Source organism: Haliotis rubra, unplaced genomic scaffold, assembly GCF_003918875.1.
Source record: "Haliotis rubra isolate DU_JTF1 unplaced genomic scaffold, ASM391887v1 Scf401, whole genome shotgun sequence".
NCBI lineage: Eukaryota > Metazoa > Mollusca > Gastropoda > Lepetellida > Haliotidae > Haliotis > Haliotis rubra.
The window spans coordinates 22,224-41,986 of NW_025767082.1; the positions used below are offsets into that span (position 1 = coordinate 22,224).

The following is a 19,763-nucleotide window of genomic DNA, read 5'->3' on the forward strand; positions in this document are numbered from 1 at the left end:
GGCAGCCTCTGCCAAGGAGCTACAGCCTCACCAATTGAGAGGGACATCGCTGAGAAGGAGCGCTCACGAGCCCACACCCTGTGTAGAACACAGAGGTCGCTCGCTGGGCAAGCTCATATATTAACTCTGACTCGATACTTTCGCGAAGGTCGCTAAGGCTAAGTGGCTCCAAGTCTATTTCACCCAGAAGATCTAGAAGCGTTATTTCGAGATTCGGCTAAGTCCTTCGGCGCTCACGAGGAAGTCTCCTCCAAGGTCTCCATATACTAGCCACTCGCCATATATAGCCACTCGTTAGTCCGCTCAAGACATCACATGAGTTGTTTATCAACTGTAAGCCATATGCCGCCTACAAGCCCACGCCAAGACAATTGCACAGGCTATTTACAACAATAATAACGCCGCTGTATTAATTTATCAACGGATGAAGAGCCTAATTAGGATCTTCGCTTCTACCTACCTACTACGATAATGATTATCTACATGCGTGACCATTACGCAGGATCTGCAGACAATTCAAAACGAAATTGAACAGCAGTCTTGTTACAGCCAGTAAAACTCATAATCGCCAACGATTTCCTCAGAAGTAATATGTACAACAAGTTCAGCTTTAACAGTCTACAAGCTGACAACTTGCAAGGTTATTGAACCTATATAAAGAAGTCGGAATTATCTTCAAGACTGAAGTTACTTTCACCACGACAACCTGGAAAATAACTTTATCCAGCATTAATATTACAGAGCGTAGGTATTTTCATACCGGAGGTTTCGCTACCATCAACCTCAAAAACCGCGGGTCACTCGGGTAACTTCGGAAGTTACGGTGAAGACCGACGATTGTTCTAATATCAACGACGGCACTATATTATACAAGGTTCCTTTCCTGATACACCGGTGACGCCACACAGCAGGTACTCTACAGAATCAAAATGCCTTGTTCTGATTGGACCGAGATGGACAACGCCCTCACGCGAGAGGTCGATCATAGTTCACAGTTCAACACATAGGTTGCAAGTGACAACAATATATCAGTGAACGAGCAAGCCTCCTTACAGTCCAGCTAATCTAAACCTTCATGATTGGGCTGCCTTCTTGAGGTTAGAGACCTCCCCTGTCAAGTAAGACGAGGACACGGCAGTCAGACGATTTTTTACATAAAGTTCAACGATGGCAGTCACCCCTGGTTATGCATCTACATCGTCAAGCACTTCGCAGCGAATTTACCTCGACGACGGGATACAAATGGATCCAAATCCATAGCGTCTCAGACTACAGTTGAATTCATCATCAAGCTACTAACACAACTAGATGGTTAGTAAACCTACTTAAGTTGGACCTAGAACCTTCGCAAGATCTGCTATTCTAGGTTTTTGATTTGTAACGGCGCAGAATCGTATAATTGTACCGGAGGACCATGGATCAAGATCCAACAGTCATTTCCACAAGCCTTACTATCTCCACTACCACTACGACAGTGACAGAGTCTGTTAGTTACGCGACTTCAGCTCAGCTCAAGACATGACAGACAGAGGCAGACTACAATTACATCCGCTATAAGTCATCAGCAATTGTGATCTAGGACGAATCTCTACCGCTCAATCATCGGTTCAGGTCAAACCTCATCTACTATGATGCACCAAGAGATCGAATGTTTGAATAGGCGCCTCGCTAATAGAGCTGGAATCGATAACACTTCTACGTAGATGTGTCACTATATAGTTGTAGGAGCCCATCTTGCCAACAGGACGGCATCAGGGCTATGAGCAATCAAGAGAGCAATTACACATAAATTTGCTAGAGATGCAAGCATTAATAAAGCGCTTTAATACACTGGAGCAACTTACTACAGTATACCCAGTGGATGATTCACACAGTCAATTCGACAGTGGCGTTTTTATGTGAACAACTAAGCTCAACCAGGTCCCCGAACATATCGACTCTGTTTTCAATTGTTCGATTTAATCAACAATCTCAACATACATGTCCAGAGCATATCACATTCCAGGAGCAAAGAATGTGATAGCAGACGCTCTCTCGGCCACACATACCATCGCATACGACAGAATGAATGCTCCAAACAGAGATATTCACTCAAATTATCAAGGAAATAGGAACTACACTAATAGACCTATTTACCATTCGATTCAACAAGCAACTGACAACATTCTCGTATCGCCAGTTCCAGACCCACTAGCATTGGCAAAAGACGCACTAAGCATATACCGGAAGGTCTCAACGCTGCGACGCTTTTCCGCCACCAGCGTTAATCTCACAAGTTTACTCTAAATCAGTCTAAAGCAGAGCCTCCATCTGATTTTGGTCACGGCCTACTGACCAGCGAGGAAGTGGTTTCCAACTCTTATTCAAGAAATCGGACAACCAATACTACACCTTACAGAGTGCTTTCGAATAACAAAAGCATGGAAAGCCAGATATATTCCAACTCCGCGTATGGATTGTTTCCACATGCGTGTCTGAATAACAAGTTATTCAGCCAGGCTGACAAAGCAGTCTAACTTGCCCTCGTAACTCAACTGGCAACTTATACGCGATGACAAATGGCACAGTTTTGTCAATTATGCTGCAAAGGAAGGATTTACAGCTAGATATGCTACTCATCCTCAAGTGGCGGACTACTTATGTTATCTACGTCCAGACTAAGATTTTATAAAGCAGCTTGTCCACCTATCTTGCAGCAATAGCTCTATCATAACTGAGAATGGGCGTCAAGTTAACCTAACCCAGTTACTTCGCCTGCTACGAGCTTTCGATTGGAGGATTAAAAGCGGAAGTTCACGCTCCAACTTGGGATCTGAATATAGTGCTCCAACACCTCACAAGTGAACCTTGAACACTTGAACCCCATGATCACGATGAATCTATCCACGATGGCCAGTAATAGCACTAAAAATATATCTCCACCGAGGCCAAACAGGAGGGAAAAATGCAAAGAGAATTTATTTCCTTTATCAAGCTCATGACGGAAGTCTCAATGCACTACTATATCTCCTTTTGGATCAGAACTGTCATACTCACGTGCCTACAAGACTGTAGGACTCTACCCTCCATGAGCTTCTAATCCTCTTAATATTAGAAGCTAATATCTCCAATTGCTCTACACAAATGCTTTTGGAATAATGGAGGGTTATTTCTGAGATCCCGATATGGTGTTTGCCAACCACTATCTGAGAGATATCACCACCGAGGACATCTCAGGTATCCACCTATTCCGGGTCCCATGGTCCTCGCACAACAGTTGACAGTTCCTCGGAGAAGATAAGTCAATCTTACAGATTTCTACTTATCTTATAACAGTACTAAATAGCTACATGCTATATATATTTTGCTTAAGTTCAATTTATTATCTTAAGCTCAGTACTATGGTTATTATATCATACAATATGTAAGCTAACAACTCTACTGAGTTTGTTATTATATATTTAGCAAGTTAATCATATCTTAAGCTCAGTACTATGGTTACATTATAAATATATTAGCTAACAAACTCTCACGGAGTTTTTTGCTATTATATATGTAGCTTAAGTTTATTCATATCTTAAACCTCATTACTATGGTTATATCATATAAGTATATTAGCTAACAAACTCTAAAGAGTTTTTGCTATCATATACTTAGCTTCAGTTTCATCATATCTTAAGCATTATGGTTACATTTATAACATGTATTAGCTAACAAACTCTCACGGAGTTTTGCTATTATATATGTAGCTTAAGTTTATTCATATCTTAAAGCTCAGTACCATGTTTATATCTTATAAGTATATTAGCTAACAAACTCAAAAGAGTTTTTACTATCATATACTTAGCTTAAGTTTCATCATATTTTAAGCATTATGGTTACATTATAAAATGTAATAGCTAACAAACTCTACGGAGTTGTTTTGGCTATTTAGGTTGCTTAAGTTAATTATATCTTAAGCACAGTTCTATAATCATACTATATATATGCCTACAACTCTTAGGAGTTCTACTATTATATATATGTTCAGCTTAAGTTTCAATCCTTAAGCTCAGTCATATGTTCATTTCATAACATGTATTAGTTAACAAACTCTCAGTAGTTGGTTACTATTATACAGCTTAAAGTATCATTATACCTTAAGCACAATTCTGTTATAACTTACATATATGCATATGTGTAAACTTACTACTTTGGTTCTATAAAAGTATTCATTATAAACTATCAACAGTTTATACTATCACATTAATAGCTTTAGCTTAATTAATGTTCTATATACTTTATTATATTCAGTAAATTGTAATAACCCTTATATGGCAACTGATAAGTTAACAGCAGGAATTCAGTTCAGTGCCTTCATGAAGTTCCCTTAGGGTTATTACAATTATCTCTGTTCAAATCACTAATTAGTAAAATCCAAAGTATATATAATCCCACCTCCTATTCCGTAGGATTCTACAAGCAAATAAACATGAGTCAGGATAAGAAAAAATATGAAATTTTTAGAGTAAAATTAATATTTTTATACTTATCCTGACTCATGAGGTTCCTCCCGTCCTCCCCACTTAACACTTTGGATTTCCCTGGAAATTCAGGTGTTGGAAGCTCATTAATGAGGAGAGAGTGAGGCACATGGGTTCAGGTGAAAGCCCTCGTTCAGCTTTGTGGAAGGGAGGTAACTAAGTGGTCAGTACTAATGAGTGATTTTTATTGAAGGGAACTTCAATTGGGAGAATACAAGTGTTCCACTAGGTTTCGCCAGAAGAAGAAGACAAGCAAATAAACATGAGTCAGGATAAGTATAAAATATTAATTTTGTCTAAAAATTTTTTTGCGGTTTATGGAAACATGACTTAGGCTGTGACTATGAGGATGTCATCTTGTCCGGAGCAGATCTCCTAAACTATACGTGCTAGCTTCATCAAACTTGGTACACATATCAAGCATGATCCGTAGATGTGCCTTTTGGGGGTTAGACCCAGATATGAAATTTATTTTTCGCTTTTTTCATGGAAATGTGACTTATGCTTTGACTATGAGGATGTCATCTTGCCTGGAGCAGATCTCCCAAACTATACATGCTAGCTTCATCAAACTTGGTACATATGTCAAGCATGATCCCTAGATGTGCCTTTTAGACCCACTTAAATGACGAATTACTCTCTGTGCCACCCTTGCCGCCAGTAACACTGAACTTTGAAGGTGAGCTACAGAGCTTTGAGACTGTATTTATAAATAACATCATTGTGTATCGACATTAATTTGCATTTGTTTCCATGTTGTCTCCTAGGTGTCGATTACGGAAGAAAACATGGAAGAATCCTGGCACGGTCTATATCGATTCTCAAATCTATGAAGATGAAATTGCCATTTTCCCCAACTGGGAGGTGTACCTAGAAATCCTGCATGGTGAGTGATCTCGTCATCACAATAACTCATGTTGTTCCATGAATGTTGTTACTGTGCCAGTAGGTGGTAGACTGAGAGTGAGTGCTCAGCCTAAAGAAACAGGCACGGAGAGAAAGTAGCCCAACTTAGACTGGTCACTGTAGGCAAGTAACTTGCAGAGACTGGTCATTTCCTTCTGTAGGCTGGTCACTGTAGGTAAGTAAGCTGCAGAGATCTTGTGTGTTAGGGTACAGACATTTCCTTCTACTTAGACTGGTCACTGTAGGCAAGTAAGCTGCAGAGATCTTGTGTGTTAGGGTACAGACATTTCCTTCTATGTAGACTGGTCACTGTAGGCAAGTAAGCTGCAGGCTTGTGTGTTAGGGTACAGTGTAGACTGGCTGTAGGCAAGTAAGCTGAGATCTTGTGTGTTAGGGTGTGTGTTATGTAGGCAAGTAGCTGCAGAGATCAGACATTTCCTTCTTCTGGTCACTGTAGGCAAGTGCTGCAGAGATCTGGTCATTTCCTTCTATGTAGAGGCAAGTAAGCTGCAGAGATCTTGTGTGTTAGGGTACAGACATTTCCTTCTATGTAGACTGGTCACTGTAGGCAAGTAAGCTGCAGAGATCTTGTGTGTTAGGGTACAGACATTTCCTTCTATGTAGACTGGTCACTGTAGGCAAGTAAGCTGCAGAGATCTTGTGTGTTAGGGTACAGACATTTCCTTCTATGTAGACTGGTCACTGTAGGCAAGTAAGCTGCAGAGATCTTGTGTGTTAGGGTACAGACATTTCCTTCTATGTAGACTGGTCACTGTAGGCAAATAAGCTGCAGAGATCTTGTGTGTTAGGGTACAGACACATTTCACTTCTGCAGAGATCTTGTGTGTTAGGGTACAGACACTATGTAGACTGGTCACTGTAGGCAAATAAGGTACAGACATTTCCTTCTATGTAGACTGGTCAATGTAGGCAAATAAGCTGCAGAGATCTTGTGTGTTAGGGTACAGATGTTTCCTTCTATGTAGACTGGTCAATGTAGGCAAGTAAGCTGCAGAGATCTTGTGTGTTAGGGTACAGACATTTCCTTCTATGTAGACTGGTCACTGTAGGCAGACATTTCCTTCTATGTAAGGCTGCAGCAGAGATCTTGTGTGTTAGGGTACAGACATTTCCTTCTTCTATGTAGACTGGTCAATGTAGAGGCACTGTAGGCAAGCTGCAGAGATCTTGTGTGTTAGGGTACAGATGTTTCCTTCTATGTAGATCTGGTCACTGTAGACTGGTCAAGCAAATAAGCTGCAGAGATCTTGTGTGTTAGGGTACAGACATTTCCTTCTATGTAGACTGGTCACTGTAGGCAAGTAAGCTGCAGAGATCTTGTGTGTTAGGGTACAGATGTTTCCTTCTATGTAGACTGGTCACTGTAGGCAAGTAAGCTGCAGAGATCTTGTGTGTTAGGGTACAGATGTTTCCTTCTACGTAGACCATAAGTGTAGGTAAGTAGAGCAGCAGAGATCTTGTGTGTTAGGGTACAGATGTTTCCTTCTATGTAGACCATAAGTGTAGGTAAGTAGACAGCAGAGATCCTTATTGATAGTTGATGTTTCCTTCTACGTGGATCGTCAGAGTAGTCAAAGTAGTCAAGAGATCTTATGTTGTGTCACTGTTTCATAGCTGGCATCAAAGTAGCAGCAGCAGCATTGTGTATTGTATGGTATGATTCACACTTGTAGTTGTTGCATGAATCATGGCTTCTGATGGTCATGTCAGATGTTCGTGGCAATATGTTGACACTCAGTCACTGGTTGTATCTGTACATGTGTGTGGGTCAGTACATCACCGCCGCCAGCCTGTATCTGTACATGTGTGTGGGTCAGTACATCACAGCCGCCAGCCTGTTTAAGGACTGAAGTTCTGTCCTCTGCTGCAGGTCCTGAGCTGATGACGTCCATGTCGCAGCTTGCCCTCTACATCAGGCGATGGCATCCATCAACGTATGAAATTGATCCATTCCAAGAAATAGTTCTCAACCAGCAGACAGTGGATGAACTCAAACTTAGGGTAACTATTCTGTAGTCATTCATCTAAACCATCACTCACTCACTCACTCACTCACTCACTCACTCACTCACTCACTCACTCACTCACTCACTCACTCACTCACTCACTCACTCACTCACTCACTCACTCACTCACTTTCATTATTAGTAAATTTGGAAAACATGACTTTGTAATGTATTTTCACCATTCACTTATTGAAGATGTAATGGGTGGTATGGTCAGACTAGCTGCCAGGATTGATTGATAGCAAACCGATGTTCTCTAACTCTTGTCGGGGATCTGGATTAGAAAAGGTCCCCGACAACCAAGACTTGTTGTGAATCGGTTAGAAATAGGTGATGGTAGCCTGTTTGGATTGATGCTCATAACATCAGTGACTGGATGTGACTGGTCCAACCAGACTTGGTTATTCGCAGACAGTTGTCATACAGTGCAGAGTTTACAACAAACATGTAAACTCTACTTCAAACTTTCATTGTTATTGGTTTTGTGTTTTACTCAGTCAGGTCTGATTTTGCATTTATTGTTCATCTTCCAGATATCTGAGAAGAGTCTTATCCCAGTGGAAAATGTGGACTTTGCCAAGGTAATGACATTACATGTATCAGCATGTTATGGGAGGTGTCTCTGTCAGGTCCTGCTCTATTTAAAGTCTATCGTGATCTCTCAAACTGGCAATTTAAGCATCATCTGTACCTAAGTATTGATGATATTGGTGACATGTTGATGAAAATATAACACCAAATTGTTAGCCATATCGACTATGATGCTAAGCATTAATAAGTGTAGGCCCTTCTACGTGTAGCATGCACTGTACAGTTCAATACGTAGTTTTAATGAATAGCAGAGCCATGTTTTGGAGTCTGTGGAGACAGCCGATTTGCTGTTCTTGTTCTTGTGTATGTTGATTAAATCTGTTGCTAGACGGTGTAAGATAACGATGTTTCCTGTTGTCAGGGCAAGGGCACGTTCCCATGTGAGACGTCGGTACTGGAGATCCAACAAGATCTCGACTGGAACACTCAGGTCTCTACCCTCAATGTGTGGCCGCTCTATATCTGTGATGATGGACATGTGATATTTTACAGGTGAGATAAGATATGTAGTTTAAGATGTACTAATTACAAATGAACTAAGTACAGGTGAGGAATGTGATATTTTACAGGTAAGATGGGATATGTGGAGCCATGTGATGTAATTACAGGTGAACTAAGTTCAGATGAGGCATGTGATATTTTACAGGTAAGATGGGATATGTAGAGCCATGTGATGTAATTACAGGTGAGGCATGTGGTATTTTACAGGTAAGATGGGATATGTAGAGCCATGTGATGTAATTACAGGTGAGGCATGTGGTATTTTACAGGTAAGATGGGATATGTGGAGCCATATGATGTAATTACAGGTGAGCTAAGTACAGGTGAGGCATGTGATATTTTACAGGTAAGATGGGATATGTAGAGCCATGTGATGTAATTACAGGTGAACTAAGTACAGGTGAGGCATGTGATATTTTACAGGTAAGATGGGATATGTAGAGCCATGTGATGTAATTACAGGTGAGCTAAGTACAGGTGAGGCATGTGATATTTTACAGGTAAGATGGGATATGTAGAGCCATGTGATGTAATTACAGGTGAGCTAAGTACAGGTGAGGCATGTGATATTTTACAGGTAAGATGGGATATGTAGAGCCATGTGATGTAATTACAGGTGAACTAAGTTCAGGTGAGGAGGCATGTGATATTTTACAGGTAAGATGGGATATGTAGAGCCATGTGATGTAATTACAGGTGAGATGAGTACAGGTGAGGCATGTAATATTTTACAGGTAAGATGGGATATGTAGAGCCATGTGATGTAATTACAGGTGAGATAAGTACAGGTGAGACAGGTGATCTATTTACAGGTGAGATGGGATATAAGAATATAATTTAATGAATCATCACATATTCCAAATGTTACATTTTCAAAATGTCAAACTGTGATACATCAAAGGTTTAGATACAGGTAAAACATGACTGTTTCTGTGATTTCTTGTTAAAAGGACACAAGCCCAAGGTATAATGTGTACTTTGTAAATAGAGGATGAAATTCAAATCCCAGCAGATTCAGTACTGACTTCAATTTGTGATTGTAAAAATGCCAGTCTCATATACTGTCTTCATGTTTCAGGGATAAGGCTGAAGAAATAATGGAGCTCTCTGAAGAAAAGAAGAAGGAAATTCAGCAGAAAGAAAATATCAGGTATTGTTATACCGTCATTCCCTGCCCTAACACACGTCTCCGGGTCCATGGATGACCCCCACACCCATACCCACACCCACACCCATTAACATGGAATATAGACCAAGGCGCGTGGTCCTGTGCTCAAAGCTCAGGTCACAAATCGATGAAATTAAGCAGCGTCGAGCTCGGAGAGTCCTTGGGTGGGTGACCGTGTTTGGCAGCTCGACTCCTGAGAGTTTCTAGGACTTGAGTCCTGCCCCACAACGAAACACATGTGACACATGTGGTCTCACCTTAGGCAAGTGAGTTTGTTCAAAATTGTCTCTGTTCACCCAGCAGGAAAATGGGTACCCGGTGGAAAAAGTCATATGACTATAACCTTCTAGCGCCTAACAGGCAGCTTGGGTTATACGGGGAAATAATGTGCTGTGCCTTGATTGTTAGCGCTATGAGCATACCTAGTGTGGAGTATGGCGCTATATAGATGGACACATTATTATTATTATTCCTTGTGCATAGCATAAGTGCTATTTTGTGTATTGGGTCCAGTCAAAACTATGTCTATCGTCAGAGGTAAAGATGCAAACTTTGTAAATGTAAATAGGAATCTGGCAAGCAATTATCACTAGACATGATCATTCACCAGTTTATTTGCAGTTCCTGTTATGCTAGGCATTGTAATATATGTAGAGAGAAACATTACAGCATGCATTTGTATTATCAACTCAGCTGGAAATCATGTTATGGGAGCCATTGATTCCCCCCATGGTTTACACCAGACCATGGTATTGTGCAGGGCATTATTGCAAGGAATGACTGTATAATTATAGGATAATTATGATAAAATACTTTTTTATGTGAAACATTTTATTGATGTCACTCTTGATAGCATCCGTGTTAGGTTATTGGATAAAGATGTTCATGTCATCACAGATTAGCTACAGCCACACACACAAATCAGTTGTTGAATTAATCTTGGGTTGAATTTTTACAGAATATCTCGCTCCAGTCAGAGGCTGACTTACTCACCTCGTAAAGAGAAAGCTCTGAAGATCTACACAGGAGAAGATAACCCTCCTTCAAGCAGCAAGTCCTCGCCAGATCTGGACTGATTGTGTCCCCTTGATTCTCAGTACTGGTTCCCGTAATCGACCATTTGTGCCCTCCGTGTGTGTGGATGTTATGTCTCCCTGTGGAAAGTCTCTGTTGTCCCCAGTAAACCAACAGTGGTCAGAAGTGCTCTGTCATCTGCAGGAGGACATTTTTAACTGTACAACCAAAAGCATGATGGCATGACATAGTTACAATAATTCATAGAATTCATCCAAAATGTGTGAGTTTTCCACACATTGTTCATTTGGTGATTTTAATAATGGTAAATTGTGTTACTTAACTCCCTGGCTCAACTAAGGATCTGGAGAAGTTTCTGCTGCAGTGCCCTTCTTCATGGAGTGCTGATATATCAATCAAGCTTTAAAGTTAGTAAAGAACCAAATGTTCTTCCTATTTGTTCTTTCAAGCTTGAAATCATTTGTTGGCTTGGCTGTATTTCACTCTCTGTTGCTTACCTGGGGGTCCGAAGCTGACGAGCCAGCATGAGACTGGATGCCACTGGCTGGATGCTACAGGTGTGTGAGGACAGACGTCACTGTATACAAGTCAATACTGAAGCATCGTCAGATGGCTGTGCTACAACAGGCCAATTCTGTGTGATCTAATACACCTACTGTTAAATTGTTGGTAGAAATATTGCAACAAATTGTCCTTATAAAAAGAGAACTAGTAACCCTCGTGGAGGAAGATTTGAACCAAAGTTGATGGCCGACAGCCCTCGGATAAGACAAAGATTATTCAGTCATAGGCATGTGTAGTGGAGATTGTAGGCAATTGTGAGGTGACGCCAGTCACATGTACAGAAGTCTGCAAGCTTTGTTGACAGCTAGTTGTTAGGGAAGCAGTATACCTGCTACAATTGACTTCCTTCCAGATTGGAGGTCAGGTTGTGGAGAAGTCTTCTGTCCATGTTGTCAGGGAAAGCAGTATTTCTACTGATTGTTGTCTAGACAATCACTTTGTGGTGAAGTCTCCTTCCGCGTTGTCAATCAATACATCGTCAGGGAATCGGTATTGAAGCTGCCAGGTACTTGGTGAAGAAGTCCTGTATTTGTTGTCAGGGAAGTAGTATATATGTGTGGTGATGGAAGCCAGGTATGTGTGGAGAAGTCTTCCCCATGTGTTGTCGGTTGTCAGGGAAGCAGTGTCTCTGCAGATGTCCGAACATATGTGTAATAAAAGGGCATTTGAGCTCTGAGAGACATTTGTTAAATCAAACAGAAACTTGCAAACATTTGGATAATGTTGTCATTGTCAGATTCAGACATGAAACACTGCTCTTAACTTTGAGATGAAATTGTTCATTAGATGTGTGGGAGTACCTGCCCCTTGCAGAGACTACAGCACTAGGACTATTATGACTTGTATACTTTAACACTGGCTTATAGTAGCAGTAGTGCTTTGACTACAGTGTGCATGCAAACCCTGGACATGACACTGGACATATTCTGGCTCTGCTTCCACAAAAACAATACAGCAACAGCAACTTGAATAACAGCTACTGCTTGTACTGTATCTATTGCTGCTGCCGCCATGACAGTGATGATGTCCACACACACAGGGTAAAGACCAGGGTTCCGCCCTGAAGGTGGCAGCAGTGAATGTAGCTTGTCGTTTCTACCCTGGTGCAACTATTCACAGATCTCATGTGTGTCCAATATAACCACATCTAGCACATAGCTAGGTCTTTTCTCAACCTAGAAATGTCTCTTTGTTAATAGCTGCTATGTCCATAATCATAAGGAGAAACTGTGATGATGATGATGATGATGATGATGATGATGATGATGATGATGTAGGCTGGAGAGGGACATCCATTTTTTATGACAGTTGTCACGTAATATACGCATGTAAGGAATTAGCAGATCCTGATTTTGCATATGACCATTACAATGGCATTTGGAGGTGTTCTTTAAAAGCCATGTTGCAAAAGTTCATCAAGGAATATTTACAAATCTGTGTGATTTTTAACTAACAGTAGTGTTAACTGAATTCATTAGAACACAAGTATTTTCATCATAACGTGATGAGGCAGAGATCAGTATGCGTTATCAAGATGACAGTGTGTTTGCTCAATTCTCAACTTCTACTTACTAACCACCAGAAACATTAGGACTTCATTCAGAATCCATAGGCCATCCCTCCATATAATGGGGCTGCACACTTGCTCGTTTGTATTTAAAATATTGTGACTTTGAAGATAAAACAAAAAGGATAGGGAATCCCTGTCCAGCCATTGGCTTGATGGAATCAAGGTAGTATGTGATATGTGTCCAATGTGTACAGTTGATGTGTATAACCTGTGTGTACACCAGGACAGGGAGACAGGCTTGAGGGCAAGACACGCGGTCTGTACATGTCTCCGTGGGTCTGTGTGTACAGTTGATGTGTATAACCTGTGTGTACACCAGGACAGGGAGACAGGCTTGAGGGCAAGACACCCGGTCTGTACATGCCTCCGTGGGGTTCTCCCTATGTTCTGGGCACAAACTGGTTCAAGTGTCCACAATGTTTTGGACACTATTTGGTTCAAGGGTTCACAATTCCAGTTGATTAAATCAAATATTTTGTGAGATATATGTATGTGGGATTTGTTGTATGTACATACTGAGATATGGCCTCGGAGTGTGACTGCAGGTAGGGATATTTGATATTGATGCTGTTGTGGTACTTTCTAAAGGAATTGTATTGTATTCGTAAGACTTCTCACAGAGGAAACAAACAAGCAGGATTTTGACCCAGGTAATAAATTGTGTTGATTTTCTGAAGAGACCATGAATGCACAGTATTTTATGTTGTTCAGTTTTATGAAAATCCACCCACTGTCTAAAGCCGATCAACACATATGTAAGTAAAACTGAAGGAATGACTGATATTGTCTAGGCCAGACACAGTTTTGTTCTTGTTGTACACGCATAACTTTTGAAAACAATAAGAAAATATAGTTAACAAAGATGATATATTTGATTGAAATTATACTGTATTTGCATACTTTGTTTCTTTCTGTATACATTGTATTTGCTGTATTAAGCAATCCCAGACCATGTCTATGAGTGCACCGTACAAAGACCCTAATTTCACAGGAGGTCTGTACTTCATAATGTGTATTACAAATAGTTTTGCAGAAAACATTAGGGGTATATCATTTATACGTTTACATTATATCTGTCAAAAAGGCTTTAGTAGCGTTGACCTAAGCTCATTTTCTACCTCCTGACATCAGATTAATATCCAAGTGGTTTCAATTATGATAGAGTATGATGCATCTTTTGTCATTTTGACCAAGGAAATCTTTAAAACAAGATTATGAATTGGTCTGGCCTTAAAGGAAGCTTTGAAATGAAACAGTCCCTTGAAGAATGACTTACCGATCTATACTATATTGGTTTTCCCAAGCTGTGTAACTATTGAGGGAAGTGTTCATGGAGTGTAGCTTGCTTCATATCATACACAGCTGTTTATACCAGGGATGTATGTGATTGTGTATCTTGCATCAGGCAGAAACCTGTCCCAATCACAAACTCACCAACATTAAGTTTTCAAGCACTAATTGATTTCATTGAATGAGTTATCTTTTGTTTTGGACTTTTCTAGATGCCAATAATTTGATGCTGATTTTGGACACCAATATTTAACTTAGACAAGTTGTGCATGGAACACAATATTGCTGTAAGTGTTTCACTGTCAATTGTGTGGGTTTGTGTACTTGTCAAACAGGGCTTTCAGCAAAGGGACATAACTGCTGATGTTTTGATAATCCTAGTCTGAAATAAGCTTGAACCCATTTTTCAGTGCATGTTACATATTTTTGTGAAAAGAGTATTTGGTAGTGTGAAATACCATATTGTTTATAAATTATGTTACCTTGTCAACAAGAGTGCTATAACAAGTCGGTCGTCATGGTTGCAATATGTTCTTGGTTTATGCGTGGATGTTCATGACACTACAAACATTGTTGTAGACGATGTTTCCATAGTGAGCTTTTCAATTAACCATTTCCTCTGTTTAAGGTAGTTTGTAAACACACTACAGAGATATGAAGTTTAATTTGTTGAACACTTAAGTTGTTATTTTGTTGCTAAGATTTATAAGACTGTACATATGCCTGTGTACCAGCCCTGTTACCCTGTGTTGAAAGTGCTAAGATGTACATGTAGATCTGCCATGTCTCGACTGCTTGTAAACAAAACTAATTGGCTGACAACTGTCAGGAGGGTGCCGGTCATGCACCCCCACTCGTGTGTCTCATAGACAAGCAGGTGGAGAACACAGAACAGTGACAGTTTGGGAGAGTATTGGTAAAAGAGATCCTTAACAGACTGACCTCTAAGGCTGTATTTATGAATTCCACTGTATCAATGGTGTCACTGTTGAATGTTGGTGGAGATGCAGGTCCTGTACATGATGCATGAAGGGTTAATTTTGTAAATGTTGCACAAAGGGGCCCAGTTGTGTAGTATGCCTACCGTACCTAGAGTGGGCCATTGATTGTGGGGATGCCCTCCACTGGAGACAGATGGCGGACAGTGGCAAGTGGAGGAGTGGTTGTGGGATGCCCTGTAGCCAGGCTGGACGATTGATACCATTATGTCCCCTTGAATTCCAGGGATGATGATTGATACCAATATGTCTCCTTGAATTCCAGGGATGACGATTGATACCATTATGTCCCCTTGAATTCCAGTGATGACGATTGATACCAATATGTCCCCATGAATTCCAGGGATGACGATTGATACCATGATGTCCCCTTGAATTCCAGGGATGACGATTGATATCGATATGTCCTCTTGAATTCCAGGGATGACGATTGATACCAATATGTCCCCTTGAATTCCAGGGATGACGATTGATACCAATATGTCCCCTTGAATTCCAGGGATGACGATTGATACCAATATGTCCCCTTGAATTCCAGGGATGATGATTGATACCAATATGTCCCCTTGAATTCCAGGGATGACGATTGATACCAATATGTCCCCTTGAATTCCAGGGATGATGATTGATATCAATATGTCCCCTTGAATTCCAGGGATGACAATTGATACCAATATGTCCTCTTGAATTCCAGGGATGATGATTGATACCAATATGTCCCCTTGAATTCCAGGGATGACGATTGATACCAATATGTCCCCTTGAATTCCAGGGATGATGATTGATACCAATATATCCCCTTGAATTCCAGGGATGATGATTGATACCAATATATCCCCTTGAATTCCAGGGATGATGATTGATACCAATATGTCCCCTTGAATTCCAGGGATGGATGAATTCAGGGATGAAGATTGATGAATCAGGGATGAAGATTGATATAGATATGTCCCCTTGAATTCCAGGGATGACGATTGATACCAATATATCCCCTTGAATTCCAGGGATGATGATTGATACCAATATGTCCCCTTGAATTCCAGGGATGAAGATTGATATCGATATGTCCCCTTGAATTCCAGGGATGATGATTGATACCAATATGTCCCCTTGAATTCCAGGGATGACGATTGATATCAATATCCCCTTCCTTAAAGGGTGGTTCATTGACATCAATGTATCCCCTTCCATCGAAGGGCAAATTATTGATCTCAAAGGCGGGTGATTGATATCATTATGTCCCCTTCAATCAAGGGTAGTTGATTGATATCATTATGTCCCCTTCAGTCAAGGGTAGATGATTGATATCGGTGTGTCCCCTTCCATCGAAGGGTAGGTGATCAATATCGTTGCATCCCCTCCCGACCCAGGGATTGATTGGTTGTAAAAACTTTCCTGTAATGTACATAGCCACAGTTGCCCAGCAGTCGCCTTCACCATCAGGGCATAGAAACTGTCTTGTTTCTACAAGCCAATAAAAAATATTTGTGAAAATACTGTTGTCTCTTCTGTCTCATCAATATCTTTCAGCTTCACCACTTCATATTGCACAGACCATACAATCCAGTGATTGATGTGAGCAGTGACCTGTCATGATGGCACACTGTCAACCAAGACATAAACCTCACCAGGACATCTGTTCTGTCACCTCTGTGATACACCAGATCAGTATGCTAGGCCCAGTTCTAACATGAATCGCCACGGAGGATCCAATTATCATTCAGTATTCTGGAAGAGAACCACCATTACATGGTGCTACATATCTGACTATAACATGTACTGGAATCAAGAACAGAAAGAAATCTGAGAGAGTGAGTTTTATTTTGTAAGACATTGGTATTAACTGACATGGGCTGCAGGACAAGACTCCGCGATGTCAGTCTGGATGATCACAGATGATATATAACAGGGACTTCTCCAACCTCAGGGTAATTATGAATGTTATTCCCCTCCTGGTGTAGGGGATTACTAATCTTCATGCAGAAGTGAGTGACTATGTAGAAATGACTGATAGAATTACAAAGATTATGGTGAAAAAGTAAATGGTATTTATAACAATGTGTGCCATGGCAGCCATCTTTGATTAGTGAGATCTGGTGGCAACACCTAAAATGCTGTCAACATTGTTGGTGAAGGAATGAAAATGTTTGGGGTTTTTCTGCTTGTAGCAATACTCCAGTTGTAGGGAGAGAAGGATGGGTTTACACATGCATCCCAAATGGGGAATCAAACCCAGTACTTGCAGCCGCAGCTGGAGGACAACAAGAATGGTTTACACTGTAAATGGAATAAAACCCAGGCCAGGTCTTTTAAATATCATCTCTCAGAATAAAAAGCTTAAATTTGATCAGATTTGAAACATGGTAGTCATAGTGAAAAAATATTTTGCTCATTGTTCAGACATTTCTGCACAAACCATAATGTAACAAAGTACAGGCAGAGAGAAAGTTGATTTATGAAAGTCTGATTTATGTGACGCTTCTGATCCTATCACCCTTGTATGACCTCTCTGATCTATGAGCAGAAAGACTCGCCCACCCGTATCCCCCCTTAAATTTCATTCTAGTCAAATCATATCACCAGAATATATATTCCTCATCTGATAGCAATGAGTTTTAACATGTTTCTTTAATTGTATCTTAACATACTGAAAGATATATCCAACTTCTAAAAATGCCACTCAAAGAAATTTTTCTTCATTGTTAAAATTTAGGGGGGATATGGGCAGAAGTCTTACCCTATTAGCTACAGAGCACTATACCTTGGAAAGAAGACTTTTTCAATATTATGGCACATTCCTAACTGTTGGCTCTCTATAGATATAACAGGTCAACTGTCAACACTTTAACATCCATAACACATTAGGCTTTCAACAAATAACATATTGTGATGGAGACTGGCTACAGACAGTCGACAGGTCAGTCTCCATGATCAGACCAACTTCCCCGGGGAGGAGCGTGTTTCATTGTCCACTCACCACACCAACACAACCTTCCTGTGATGTGTCCCTCATAGTAGCTTACATCCATAAAACTCTCTACCTTCCTGTGACAGACTAAGTCATTCCCAACTCAACATGTTCTGTTTGATATATCACCAACAAGGTAAAGTCCTAACTTGTCCCACTATGAGATGAAAATATATCTTGCTGTGGAATGTGGAGTCAGATGAATCCTCTGGATGCTAATCATTTATTATGGCTCTTTTCATTATTTTTACTGTCTATTTTTTTTATTGAGTATACATCATTTTAATTAGGACTGAGCAAAATATATTTCACTCTGAACATAAATGAATGAGACAAATAATAATTGTAATAGCATAAACTTCAAGCTGGACACTGATGCAGTTATGACATTCTTCAGTGTCAACAGATGTTGATAAAGTAATACGACTAGATTAAAGAGGCGACAAGATCGTAGCATGCTAAAATATCAAAACATGCACTGAGCTTACTTAGTACATTACACTTAATGTGCACTTCACAAAAGACATTCACTTTGACCATGAATTAATGAACAAAAATGATTTAAACAATAATGTGCTCAATCAGAGCCGATTTCTCCAAAATCTTATCTTAATTAACAGACTCACAGAAAGTGGATACATCTCAATAGACCTACAATGGACGGATTGGCAGAGGACAGCTTTCTGATGATGCGGCTGAAGCAACCTTGAAGACGACCCACAAACATGTCCAAGCTCTGACGTGGTCCACTGCCTTACCCTTTCACACACACAGTAAGCACAACAGTTCAAGGTGTGAGTGTGTGAAAATATACAAATGTATTAAAGAACTACAAAAGGCAACATTTTAAAAAGATATGTAATGAAACAATGTCACTCAGCACCTGTTCTGGGTCAGCTCGGTTGGTACTGCATCGCATATGGAACCATAGGAAGCTTGTACACCATCATCCACGTCCCCGCCAGCAGGCCATACGTAGCCACTGCCCAGATGGAATAAGTAGTCCCAACTAAATACATGAAGCCATTCAATGGCATTGTAAAAACAACCATATTCTCCGAGATGATTTCATTCTTCCAGAGAACTCCCCACAACACTATATACACTGGGAATGTGCCGATTAGGAAGATGATTTCCGAGCATCCCCACAAGATGTTGACTACATCACCCTGCCACAAACTGCTTCTGTAGACGGAGGCGAGAACCAGAACTGCTATAGAGGAGAGGATTGTGGGTGTCCTGTGGTTGTGGTCTCTCAGACTGATGAGGAACTGGAAGTCTCGATGTAGACAGAAGAATATAAGCGAGGCGCCACAGCACTGAAACATAAGATTGGAACAGGTGTGAGTGAGTGAGTTTGGTTTTACGCCGCTTTTAGCAATATCATGGCAGGGGACACCAGAAATGGGCTTCACACAATATACCCATGTGTGGAATCGAACCTGTGTCTTCGGCGTGTTGAGCAAACGCTTTAACCACTGGGCTATCTCACCGCCCCCTGTGGAACAAAGGAACAATGGAGCAAACTATAGCTGGGGCACTGCAGAACGAGACAAACTGGAAAAGTAGAATTGGAAGAAACATAACTGAAAACAATATGTATTTCATTTTCTGTATTCTATTCTTGTCACCACCTTGGAGCA

General features: G+C 40.6%; 2 protein-coding genes across 2 annotated transcripts in view; one reads left to right on the top strand and one right to left on the bottom strand.

Annotated features, from left to right (window-relative positions):
* The window catches only part of LOC124287584 (ubiquitin carboxyl-terminal hydrolase 47-like), a gene marked incomplete at its 5' end in the record, with an annotated part of 36,549 nt that extends 21,721 nt beyond the window's left edge, over window positions 1-14,828 (top strand). Inside the window, 6 exon segments of the mRNA XM_046724071.1 lie at window positions 5,270-5,388; window positions 7,300-7,430; window positions 7,969-8,016; window positions 8,388-8,518; window positions 9,606-9,677; window positions 10,654-14,828. Coding sequence (XP_046580027.1) covers window positions 5,270-5,388; window positions 7,300-7,430; window positions 7,969-8,016; window positions 8,388-8,518; window positions 9,606-9,677; window positions 10,654-10,771 — 619 coding nt within the window.
* A 2,128-nt stretch (window positions 14,829-16,956) lies between these two features.
* The window catches only part of LOC124287567, a 54,002-nt gene continuing 51,195 nt past the window's right edge, over window positions 16,957-19,763 (bottom strand). The window contains exon 23 of the mRNA XM_046724057.1: window positions 16,957-19,439. Coding sequence (XP_046580013.1) covers window positions 19,014-19,439 — 426 coding nt within the window. The 3' untranslated portion in view covers window positions 16,957-19,013. The remainder of the gene's footprint in view (window positions 19,440-19,763) is intronic.